Raw genomic sequence first — 13,202 nt, 5'->3', positions numbered from 1 at the left:
TTAAAACAAATAAATAATAATAATAACGATACAAAAAAAAAGTTAATAAAATACTGTAACAGTATATAAATCATCCTAAAATAATAATAATCTTCCCTAGATTCCTAGATGTGGTCTTTAACACGTAGAGGACGTGAACTGAGTTACTGAGAAGTGAAAGTGAAACAGATCATGGCTCTTTTCATAAAGACTGATAACGGACTCACCACCCATACGGACATCTGATTGAGCTACTTTCATTCCTTTCAGGCCTGGTCGGAGTGCGCTTGTGCTTTCTAAGAGTTTAGTTATTGTGTAAGAGCTTCAAAGAACTGCAGCTGCCACAAAGAATTATAGTCACAGCATTGTGAAAGAAAAGAATTGGGCAACTAGCACTTGCTAAAGGAAAATGAATCTGCATGGCAGTCTTTCTTACCTCAAACTCATGCCGTTTCTCGTAAATGGGAATGATGAGTCTCGCAATGTGTGTGATGAGCTCAAACCTCTCGGCTTTCCATAGGCCCTCCACACACACCTCCAACTGCTCAACCAGGACGTCCTGTCACACATGTACAACCGAGGTTTCACAGATGCCTCTTTTGACTCGTTCGTCAAACATACGCCTGCTAGGGTCTTTTATGGGGTTCGATCTGTCTGTTGTTGTTTACCTCAGTGTAGTAAACATCTTGCATCCCTGCGTCTTCTTTCATCGCTCCTTCTTCGTCGATGTTCTGGGTGATTTTCTTAAAAGCTGCCAGTCCACTTGGGAACAGATCTGAAACAAGATAACAGAAAATCTTAACACAAGACTAGCAAAAACACTTATTATACTGTTTCCAACACATATGAATCAGAAGCACAAGACCGTACAACTACAGACAGTAGTTGGTTTATCATTTAAACCTAATAGAGTTAATTTTTTTACTTGAAAAATGTGCTTGTGCCATGCTTCTTTAATAATAAAGGCATCAAATGTAATGCAATGTAGCACAATTTTATATTTCCACGCTTTTTTCTTGTGTATCCAAATACAGTTTGGGGCCACGTACACAAGCTATTTCATTATTAAAGATTACTCAAGAAAAGCTGATGATTAGAATTACAAAGTAACAGCATCACTGTTAGCACCACATGACTTCTGAGAAACATACAGCAGTCCTTTAGATGATACCATTTTCATCTCTGGTTTCTAGTTATGCAAATTTATGGGGCCTGCGACATCCTTTTAGTTTTACATTGTAGACATTTAGGGAGGCACAAACCTCTGCTAGCATTTAACAAAATGCATTTGCTATTTAAATGGCAAAACTGTTTAACAAAAAAATTCAAACACAGTGAAGATTTCCGTTAATGCATGCTTTATTTAAAATAAAAACGGAAGAGAAAAAAAAAGGTTTAAAATGCATTCCACAATATTTAAGATGCACTGTTTGAGACTTTGCATTGCCATTTGCATTGTGCACCACAAATTAGGGCTAGGATAGTAAAGTGTTTGTCCTGAGCAGGACCATTATTTGCATGGGGAAAATAAGGGAAATTACACGAGCCACAGGTATTTATTGTTTTGTGTTGTTCATTTATAAATGAAAACACGAAGCAAGAGTTAATGTATCATTGTAATATTAGGTCAGACATGCATTCTGATCTAGCGATCAGTGATGTATAGAACACACAATCTAAGGAAGAATGTCTTTGCTCCTAATAAATGAGCATAAACCCATTGTTGAAAGTAAAGAAACCTTTGCAAACTTACTTTTCCTGTGCAAATACTCAGCCACCAATGCAGCAACATGAACGTTACACATAGCAGCCTGTGAAAATACAACAGCAAAGAAAAATAAAGGTTACATCACTAAGAAAACAATTCTCACGCACAATGAACTTAAGATGAACTTAAGCTCATCCATGTCAAACTGATTTAAAGGAATAGTTCACTCAAGAATGTAAAGTCGCTGAAAATGTACTCTCCCTCAGGCCAGCCAAGATGAGTTTGTTTCTTCATCAGAACAGATTTTTTAGGGACCGTTGCTCACCTTACGGTGCATGGGTGCCGTCAGAATGAGAGTCCAAACGGCTGATAAAAACATCACAATAATCCACAAATCACAAAACACCAGTCCATCAGTAACTAAGTGATTTAATGCTACATTTCTCCAAATCTGTTCTGATGATGAAACAAACTCATCTACATCTTGGATGGCCTCTGAGTGAATAAATACTCAACAAATGTACATTTTTGAGCGAACCATTCCAATAACTACGCCTATTTCTATGTTTAAGGGGATCCAATGCACAAGGAACTACTATTATGCAATATTTTCCATTGTTGGATGTATTCCCTGAAGCAAAAAAAAAAAACATAAGAGAATGCTGGCAAGGAAGTGACCTTTACTCCAATTCAGTTCCTGTTTTTCATTCTGTGGGGAATATATTAACATGAAGAAATTAAACGGTGCTGCTGACCTAAACATATCAGAAGAGTACGGAACAGATTAAGCTCAATTGTTAAATAATTCATGAATCATGTGTAAACAGAAATGAAAGTCTCTTGTGGACTGCTGTTAAACGATCAAGGATTGACCAGTGTTCAGTGACAGGTGCTCTGACAAAAAATTGTTTAAAAGATCCTACCAGGAGGTGGTTTCCAGAAATGATGGTCATAAAATATAACTGGTTTATGTGATGTTAAGTTTTGTGTAAAGAAATCCCCAAACAGGAGGTACAAAACACAAATGGGGAAAGGTGAAAATACTTCAGTTTCAAATAAAAATCAAACATTTATCAAATGCATCAAAAGACAAAGGATATGCACTAAATATATCGTCCCCTTTTAAGATTCTGTTTACCTAAAGTTGGTTGACTGAGTGTCAGAAAAACGTAAAACTTTAAAGTAAACTTAACATTTTGCTAGAGCAGCCTTTTCAGTGTGGTCTATAAAAGTAAAAGTATTTTAAATAAAATGTATTTTATAAAATGTATTACTAGATCATTTAGACTGTAAGACGATTACATCAAACATTGACGCTGATGTTTTAAAAAGAGCGACTTTGAACATAAAAATTCACATAAAACTCCATGCCAAAATATGAGCTACTGATAATGAACTGCTCAAAGACAGTTTATCCAGGGCCGGTTCCAGAGTTAAATACTGAGGACTCTTCAGAAATTAGTGAGTGTGCTCTAGCCTCATACATTTTCACATCTACTCGTGTCCTGTTCATTGCTCTTTCAAGTGTGAATCCTGCATAACTATATGCAGATGTCATTCCATAAACTTTGCAGCATGTATGTGGCTGAATGGATTATACGTAGCCCAAAAAGCACACAAAGAGCACTAAAAAGCTGTCCCTCCTCTTATTTTATAGCGATCTCATGCTTTTTTTAGCATAATGAGAGGATTCAAGCTCGCAAAACTTTCACAAAAACCCCCACTGTAAATAGATATAATAAGCTTTTGATGCACTCTAGACATAATCTCAAACACAAATATGTACTGGATAGTTTGCCAGATCTGTTTCACCAATATGAATAGAGAATATCTCGAGTTTTCCCATGGGTGCTCGGGAATCAATGCATATGTGGTGGTGTTTATTTCACTACGGAAAGCCTGTTCCCTCCTTAGAGTACAAAATAAAAGGAGGTAATTGTGACAAAGTTTTATTATTAAAAATGAAGTTTCAATTGTTAGCTATTTTTTAAACGGAACGGAAACAGGTCTCCTTAAAAAGGCACTATTATCTAACTGTGGTGAGTGGGCGGAGCCTAGAGCCCTGGGACTCGCTCATTACCATTTACTCCACCGGCCTTGCTCCGTTCCCATGGCTCTCGGCCCCGCCCCACTCATCACACTTACACAAAACAAGTTTTCTGTTTCTATATAGGGATATGTGCCCTAAAGCTGAAATCATCTTCGCAGGAAAAATACACCTAAAAATTGCAAAAGAAACTGCACAATACATGAAAGATGTAGATAATCCTACTAACCAAATCTTTTGAAAACAATTGTGCCATTTATAGATTAACCAGAAAATGCAATTACATTTTTTTTTTTTACTTATGCATCTATACGGCAACTATCTATCTACTCATTTTTGGCTAACTGATGCAACTTTATCGGTATTAAATTGAAAACTGAATGTAACAATGTAGGACATTATGATAAACATCTGAAAAACAAATATTGTGTTTCCTCTGAAATTGCCACCATAGAGCTGATATGATCTGTAACCTGTGCAGAATAATAGTCAGGGTTCAATACAGCTTCAGGTTGAGGTGGGGCTTAAAATTTGCCTACAGCCATCATAACAGCTATTTAAAATGTGTTGTTTCCCAAACAAGTCGACGTGGAGCCGTTCCGATGCACCTGCAACAAAAAAACAACCCTCAAAATAACATACCTCCGAAAAGTCTCCGTTCTTGCTGTGTGCTCGTGCCATGCTGTCCAGCCATGTCCGCCTGAGTTCTGGAGTGCTGGCGTACGACCGGGCGAGACTGTACTGAAGGTCGAGCAGCATTTCTGGGTCTTTTTTGTGCTCACGCATCTGGGCAGTGGCCATCAAAACCGTACGGATTCTCATCGTCAGACCCTTCACTTCAGATGGAAACGTCGTGGTCTGGGGAGAGATATAGAGTTCAGCTTTTAAAATGTATACAAATGTTTTCGAAGAGAAGCAAAAATAGTTATGTTAAGAAATACACGGAAAAAAAATTAGCACAAGTCACATTCCTCTATGCTATTTAAAAAATTCCTGATCAAAGCAAAAATTTTCTGATGCCATGTCTTGCGGCTTTCTCAGAAGAATGATGTGCGTGTAATGCCACGTCGACTGCACTGTATGCTTTTAACAGAGCTGAACTTTCACAAAAGTCTTTCAGGCCTGTTCTGTGTGTGCTAATGGCTTTGTTTTAAAAAGTGGTGGGGAAATTGTTGTGGGGTTGTGTTTTTTTGCGTTTGCTTTGAAAGAATTTGCATGTCTGCCCTCAGAACTTGACATCTGTCATTTATTACACGGCTCTCTGAAATGCTTCATTCTCATAGACCTCAGTCAGGGTAGCAGCATATCTAGTTTCTGGCAGGAATGAAAAAAGAACAGTGCGCTCAATGGACTGTGATGTTGTCTAACAACTTGATGATTGTTCAGCTGAGGATACGTCCTTTCAAAAAACATAAGTCTATCCCTCACAGCCTCGTTTTCATCTGTTTAATTCAGTATGCCATTTAACCTGACTATGGTCTATTCTGTGATAATGACTGTCATCTATAGAAACGAAGTATAATGACTGCTATATACCTAAACCTTAACTCCATTTACTTTGAAACTGTATTAATACTTACAGGCCGTTTATTTTTCATAAATCTAGATAAATGCATGGCAAGGTTTATAAAGTGCATCGGACCCCTGATGTTCTGGATGCCGCAAATGTGTTTTGTGTTACATGTATTAATAAATTATGAAAAAGATGCTTTATTTTGGCTTTCAAAGAGTGTTGGGGATATTTACCACCTGTGAACGGCCCTTAGTGAAAAATGCAGATTCCAGCTTGAATTTTCTACTGTACCTTCATGACTTTATCACTGATGGCAAAGTTGTTGATGATGGACAGAGACTCCTGGAAACGTGAGCTGCCTGTTAGCGCCACATCAGCGATTAGCTGGCTCACAGTGATGATGATCTAATGGTCAGAGAGGAAACCAAGACAAATGATCAATGCAACGCTCCACAAACTTTCTTGGGTCACACAAGAGCAGACGCAGGTTAGTGCACTTATTCTTGATTCATTCTTGATTTTTAAGAAATTGAGACTTTTTACATTACAAGAATAAATTACAATTTAAAAATGAATTAAAATAGAAAATAGTTATTTTTAAACTGTAGTGTTTCACAATATTTCTGTATTTTTGATCAAATAAATGCAGCATTTGTGAGTTAAGGACTATGTGATGCCTGCTGTCAATTACAATCCTCTCAAATCTGCAAAAACAAACTTGTTTATAGTAATGCACAGTGAAATTAGTTTAATGGACAAGACATAGCACCAGAATCACCATTACAGCAAACAGCTTTGTTTGCATTCTTATCACAAATGAAATATGGTGCTACCAATTGTACTAAGGTCTGTAGTGATAAATGATGACCACTGACAGCTGCAGTTCTGCGTTTGTCATGAACCAAAGGTTCCCAAACGGGTAGAGATCCTATTTGCTGAAAGCCTTTTTAATTTGTGCTCCATTCAGTGCCTAATCACAAAATGACTTTTGATATATGTTGCCTTAAAATGTTAATATGACTATAATTGCATTTTAAATTTATGTTCCTTAAAAAAATAAACAAACAGAGATAGTAGATTTCTCATTCTTTAACTGCTAAAAAATATTTTATCAAGCGAATAATTTCCACTTATACAATGCTGGTAAGGTTTTGGCAGCGAAAACTGTAATGTGTTTTTAAAAGCCATTAAAACACTTCTTTATGGGCTCAGAGGTGCGAGCTCATTAATCAAACCCTCGTAGTCTTCAAACATGCAGCCTCGCCCTCATTTTTAAGCATTAGTTTACTGTTCCATGTAACAACTCCAAATGATCTTTTACTGCAAAGTGTTGCAAAACAGTTGACAAGGAACCTGTCAAACAATGGGCCGATACATGTGCTGACATACAGTAAGATAGGATTTGTAATGTCCCAAATGAAAATGAAAAAACAGAAAGGTTATATTTGGCAAGCACAAACTGTTTTCCAAGTAAAACACAGTTGGGACTCATAACTTGTGTGTGACAGTTGGAAAAGACAGAGTCAACAAAAATCAACAACAAAAAACACGTACAAGCTCAGTAAGGTGAAATAAGAGTTTTCTTAGATGAATTAGGTGGCTGATCAAACAGAGACGTCTGTGTGAGATTGTTATTATATACCTGTAAGTGCATGCGCAGGAAGCTTTTCCTCTTGGTGTACTCAAAATTGTTCCTCATGAGCAAGTAAAGAAGGGCAGACGCTTCCCCTCGTAGGACGCTCAGTTTAGACATACAGCACTTCAAGACTTCATAACACAGCGAACCACACAGAGTTATACGGCCTTTAAAAAGGGGAACCTGGAACTAAAATATATAGATCGAAACACAAACACGTTAATGTTCAAGTAGGAAACTCAGGAACATCTTGAAAACTAAAGATTGTGGTCATTCTTTAAAGAATGAAAACAATTCTCATTCATTTGTTCTAAAGCTGTATGCTAAAAATGCACCTTTTGCATTAGCATTCAGGTGGGGAAGGTTGAGTAAATTATCATTTTTTGAGAGACCTGTTGCTTTGTATATGAAATGCATTGATCTCACCTTGATGATAAAGGCTCGCAGAGAGGCAAAGATGTGTTTGATTGCCGTTTCTGATGGTCCAACTTTTAATAAAGTGAGGTACGTGTTGAAGACCTTCGTCATCAGAGGATTGTGACCATCACTGTCCAGCAGTTGATTCTGTCAGGATCCATGAATAACACATCAGTTTATGAAAGAATCAATGTATCCTATCAACAGTAAAGGCTTTGCTTCATCATGAACACTAGGGTAAGAATAACTGAGTTTCGGTGATTACCTTGAAGCTCTGAGTGAAGAGTGAGAGGACATCCAGCACAGTGAGGCAGACCTCCGTCGACATATTCCCCTCAAGCAAAGACTGATGGTTTGTCTCGGCTTCTGTAGGACCTCCAGCTGAAATACAAGATTACACAAATACAAGCTAAAATCACAATGCAAAGTGAGTCATAAGATTATATTTTAGAAAAAAAAATGATGGCCTAAGACAAGAGAAATTAAAGATTATAGTTATAGTGTGTAATTTATTTATCGATTAAAAACTAATAATAATAATAACATTATTCCTCAAGGATGCATTAAATTGATCAAAACTGACATTTACTAAATATTTTTATTCTAAGGTTTAAAAAAAATTAAAAGAATTAAGATAAAAATATAAATTCCACAAAAGCAAAAACAGAACTGTTTTCAATATTATTGATGATGATGACGATGATAATAGTTTAAATAAATAAAAATTCTTGAGCAGCAAATCTACATATTAGAATAATTTGTGAAGGTTCATGTGATGATGACTGAAGTAATTGCCGCTGAAAAAGTTGCCATCACTGGAATAAAACACATTTTAAACTATATATCAAAACAGAAAACCGTTATTTTAAATTGTAATAATAATATTTCACAATATTATATTTTTGATCAAATAATGCAGCCTTGGTGACCTTAAGACTTATTTCAAAAACATGATAAAAATCTTACACATCCCAAACTGCTGTTACAAAAAGTGAGACTTGTGACAATGGAATTTAGAGTAAGGTTTCAAGGTAAATTAAGTTTTTATTATTATATATATTGAATTAGGTTAACATTTTTCAGTTTCATTTTGTCCATTGCATCTCAGTATGTTACAGTGCATTATGTTTTGTAGGATAGCATAATATATCATTATAGAATCAGAAAAGCCATGAAAATCATGTAGCATAATGCAAATCTTCCCAGTATGAAAGGGAATAGCATAACATATATCCACGGATTACCCATGTTCAGGGTTAATGAGGTGTCCATAGTGCTGAACTGCTGCAGCTTTGCTTGCATTAGGCTTCCTCGACCTCGCAGCACTGGCATGGTCTGAGACTTCCTGTCAGATGAGAAGAGCTTTGACACCCAGGGCTCCAGGCTTCTAAACAACACACACAAACAAAGCAATGCTAAACTTAATATCACTCCTTATTTGAAAGCACTGGGGGGTAATGAAATGTAAAAATCTGGCTTTGATAATACGATAGCATGATAGCTGAGGTTCATGTAAATATGAGTGATCTGAATGTGGTTAATTCTCGAATGAGTCGCTATCAGGCGTACCGGCTGATGTTTCGCTTGCCCACATAACGGAACTGGACTATGCAGATCCTACAGACAGAGAAGAATGAAGATTAGCATGCAATATAAAGCCATAAATATCATTTAAACAGAGGGTCATGGGAGTCACTGATGAACATTATTTTATATTTTCAACCAATTTTCAGGGCCAAAATTCCAGATACTTTCCACAAGTATGCAGCTGCTTCCAGCTACACAAGCTGGATTTCACATGTTGTCAGAAAGCAATTCATAAAAGCAACACAGCTGCATACTGCGTTCTCAGCAACAACATTTTTTTAAATGAATACTTTTGAGCAAATATTCATTAAATAGTTTTGAAGTGAAAGCAAAGACTACATATATATATATATGAAATAAATGCTGTTCTTTTCAACTTTAAACTGTTTGGTCAAACTTTATTTTAAGGTCCAATTCTTGCTATTAATTAACTATTAACTATGACTTTTGTCTCAATAAACTCCTTATTAGTGCTTATAAATAGTTAGAAAGGTAGTCGTTAGGTTTAGGTATGTAGAGGATAGTCATGCAGGATATGTGCTTTATGAGTACTAATAAACAGTCTATATGCTAGTAATATGCATGCTAATAAGCAACCAGTTGAAAGTGAGAATTGGTCCCTATACTAAAGTGTTACCAACTCTTCTTTGAAAATTTAAAACCTGGAGAAAAAAAAAGGATGTCAAGCAGCTAATTTTTTTTCTAAATTGATAAGAAGAAATGCGTATTCAGCATATTAGAATGATTTCTAAAGGATCATGTGAAACTGAAGACTGGGAAATGACTGCTGAAAATGCAGTTTTGCATCGCAGCAATTAGGGCTGGGCAGTATGATGGTATATATCGTTACCGTGGAATAAAGTGTCTATCATTAGAGATTCTGGCGATTTTGTGTATGCAAATATATCTGTGTAACACTGTACCGCTTAATTTGGGACGTGCATGATGTTTAATAAAGTTATTTAGAACAACAAGCAGTGAAAAAAATACTCTGCTCGCGCTGACTGACACACAGCCGAAATGCGCGCACTGGAAGCCCCTCTTTCAGACAGCATATGATCACGAAAACTGATCTCTTTGTGTTTTTTATTGTGTTTGAATGGTCAAATACGCACACAGTTATGTCAAAACACCGTCGGTTATGTGTCAAATAAATGTAAACAGTTGGGTGAAAACAGATGTGTATCAGTAAAAAGGATCCGTGCTGTTGGTCTTAAAGGGACAGCAGTCTAATTTACCTGCTTCTGTCTGTCATTATTAATGTTAATCGCTCACTGCACTTGACTCAATCACTTTTGGATCTTTAATAAGATTCAGTTCAGGTTTGATTGATACAGTGAAGACTGTGCAGTGTTTTTTTTATATACTTTATTAAATTTCTGTAATATTTCTTACATGTTAAATAAACCTAGCCTACTGTAGCTGAATAAATTAAAAGTTTATTTGTTATGTTATGTGTTTGCATTCTTTTTCTTATTTTTAATAACTATATCAAGATATATATCATTGTTGTGAAATAAAATTTCTCATTCTGTGAAATAAGATTTTGGTCATATCGCCCAACCCTAACAGCAATAAATTATATATATATATTTTTTAATATTAAAACAGAAAACAAGAATCTTCAATTGTACTAATATTGCACACTATTCCTGTCTTTACTGTATATTTGATCAAATAAATGCAGCCTTGGTGAGCATAAGAGACTTGTTTCAAAAACAAAAAAAAATCTTTTAACTGTCCCATTGTGTAGTTACACAAGATTTAGATACACACGAATAATTAGGTCAGCACTTGTCAAACAAGTATAACACCTCATGAGAAATTTAATATGTCACTCACTCAAGCAGACTGAGGAAGTTCATGATGTCTTGTGGATTCACTTTAGACCAGTAGCCCATCAGAGTGTCTACATGAACACATTGAGTAACAGAAACAAAAGCATTAATGCAATATAGCTCAACTCTTCCTCTTCACAGTGACATTCTCAAGTATTTCAGGACACGCAGATAACCGATTCCCACGCTCTTTGACTGATGACCAATAACCCATTAACAAACGATTTCATAGATTACCGGGATGGATTTCAGTTGTTTTAAATGATTATTCTTTTGCTGTACAAATGTCTCTAATGAGAACCTGAAAAGAGAGCAATAATAACGTTTGTAGTCTTCGTGAGTGCTATTTTACAGCAAAGGAAAAAAAAAGAGGCATACATTCAGTGGGAATTTCTGAATGTGAAGCATAATTCCAGGTATTCTTTGAGCATTGAAATTCAGAGTTTCTCAATCCTGATTCATATTTCAGGTGTCTCACACATCTGACATCCAATCAAGATCAAGCATCACTCTGCAAATGAGCCAGTAAGCCGGCGTGGGAGTCATCCAAACTGTGTGGGGCTGGGAAAAAAAAAAACATGAGCGGGGCTTATACCTGTCTTCAGAGTTCAGATTGCATAAACGGTTCACCCATAGAACTCCAACAAACGCTCAACAGATTTCCACAGAATTGAAACGCCTGTCATTTAAAGTTTAACAACAGCTGCCAGCCCCAGCTCACAATCTGCCCTGTTCTGCATGTGCAGTATACAGATTTTATTTTATTTTTCTCATCCAAGCAGATCTGGTAAAATTAAGAATTAGTCAAAATATGCTTTTTATGTGCATTTGAAACAAAATGTATTGTATACAGCACTATGCGAAAATGTGTATAGTGCTTCTATGTCACAATGCTTTGGGGGGTTGATTATGTGGTTCTTGTCAGTGGTGTCTGACTGGAGACTAGGGCATCGTTTTGGGGCTGTTAGGGTGTGTGGCTGCTTGCCAAGTCATTCTGGGTGGTTTCTAGGGCATTAGTTGGTTGCTTGGCTGGTTGCAAAGAAAATTCTTGGTGGTTGCTAGCAAAAGGACGAATGATAGTGAAGCTGGAGAAGAGAGCATGTGGATATACGATTAAAGCTGATCTGAAAGTAACGCTACAATCGTGACTATAATTCTAATGGTGTTTTATGATGATAACAAAAGACTAAAGCGTGCTTACCATCTGACAAAGTTCTTACAATATGTAGGAAACACAGAAGCAGCCCTCTGATCTCATACTGCCCCAAACGGCCAGTGGTGGGTACATTGCTCATAGTGGAACTGCGCCTGTGTAACTGAGCAGAAGTGCACGGGAAAAAATTAATAATGATGCATGATTTGTGTGATGCTAAATAAGGTAACCTGCAGTGTTGGGGAAACGTGTAACAAAAACTTTTCTTTTTTTTTTGCATTATTTGTTAAATTTATATGATAATAATACAATGAGTTTGATTGTGTTAATGCATGTTACTGCATATTTAATTGATTAACTGACAAACAATTGAAAACTTCAAAATATAATAATAATATTATATACATTCTAGTAAGCAAATTACATAATTTTATACATTATGAACTACTGATCAACAGTTTGGGGTCGGCAAGATGTTTTAATGCTCACCAAGGCTGCAATTCTTTTTATTATAATAATAATAAGAAAAAAAAAAAAAAAAAAAGAGAGAGTAATTTTGTGAAATTTATGACAATTAAAAAAACTGTTTTCTATTTTTTTATATATTAAAATCTTCTTTAATCCTGTGGTGCAAAGCTGAATTTTAAGCATCATTATTCCAGTTTTCATTGTCACATGATCTTTCAGAAATCAGTCTAATTTGCTGATTTGGTGTTCAAGAACTTCAATCACTATTGAAAATATTTTAATATATATATATATTAATATTTTCATGAAGATTCTTTAATGAATAAAGTTCAAAACATCAACTTTTTTTTAAAAAGCGGAATATTTAACTGTCACTTTAATGCATCCTCAATTAATAAATATATTATTTTTGGAATGGTAGAGTATATATATATATCTGAGAAACAAATATTCGACTGTGCTAATTACTAAGAAAAGTAACCATGTAATAGAATTTGTTATTTTTTTATATTGAGTAACAATATTGTGACATGTTACTTTAAAAATTAACGTTCCCCAACACTGGCCACCAATAGTGACATCATGGCTGTCTCGGTTTCACCTCATTGACGTCTGAAGTGCCAGGATCTCCATACATGGAGCTTCTGGACTCCCCTTTCCTAACATGTCCATTCTGGGTAATGACACCGGCTGTGAAAAACACAACACAAACACAGACAAATTTACACATACTGTGTGTCTGTTACATTTAACGTCTGTTGGCAAAACACTCTGATACTCACTAGGCTCCTTATCAATGATTGTGCTGCTTCTGCGGCTGTCCACTGACAAATCGTCCCGGTACTAAAGGAGCATG

General features: G+C 35.9%; 1 protein-coding gene across 2 annotated transcripts in view; it reads right to left on the bottom strand.

The window, feature by feature from the left end:
* LOC128017257 (dedicator of cytokinesis protein 11-like) overlaps positions 1–13,202 on the bottom strand; it is a 66,401-nt gene that overhangs the window by 13,451 nt on the left and 39,748 nt on the right. For both annotated transcript variants that reach the window (XM_052602553.1, XM_052602554.1), the window contains 14 exons: positions 13,129–13,189; positions 12,948–13,036; positions 11,927–12,041; positions 10,730–10,796; positions 8,870–8,917; positions 8,545–8,687; positions 7,566–7,681; positions 7,310–7,447; positions 6,890–7,072; positions 5,539–5,652; positions 4,377–4,592; positions 1,733–1,790; positions 648–754; positions 416–538 (listed from right to left, as the gene is read on the bottom strand). In XM_052602553.1, coding sequence (XP_052458513.1) covers positions 416–538; positions 648–754; positions 1,733–1,790; positions 4,377–4,592; positions 5,539–5,652; positions 6,890–7,072; positions 7,310–7,447; positions 7,566–7,681; positions 8,545–8,687; positions 8,870–8,917; positions 10,730–10,796; positions 11,927–12,041; positions 12,948–13,036; positions 13,129–13,189 — 1,578 coding nt within the window. The remainder of the gene's footprint in view (positions 1–415; positions 539–647; positions 755–1,732; positions 1,791–4,376; positions 4,593–5,538; positions 5,653–6,889; positions 7,073–7,309; positions 7,448–7,565; positions 7,682–8,544; positions 8,688–8,869; positions 8,918–10,729; positions 10,797–11,926; positions 12,042–12,947; positions 13,037–13,128; positions 13,190–13,202) is intronic.

This window comes from Carassius gibelio, chromosome A7, assembly GCF_023724105.1.
Source record: "Carassius gibelio isolate Cgi1373 ecotype wild population from Czech Republic chromosome A7, carGib1.2-hapl.c, whole genome shotgun sequence".
NCBI lineage: Eukaryota > Metazoa > Chordata > Actinopteri > Cypriniformes > Cyprinidae > Carassius > Carassius gibelio.
This window is presented reverse-complemented; position numbering and strand designations above follow the sequence as displayed.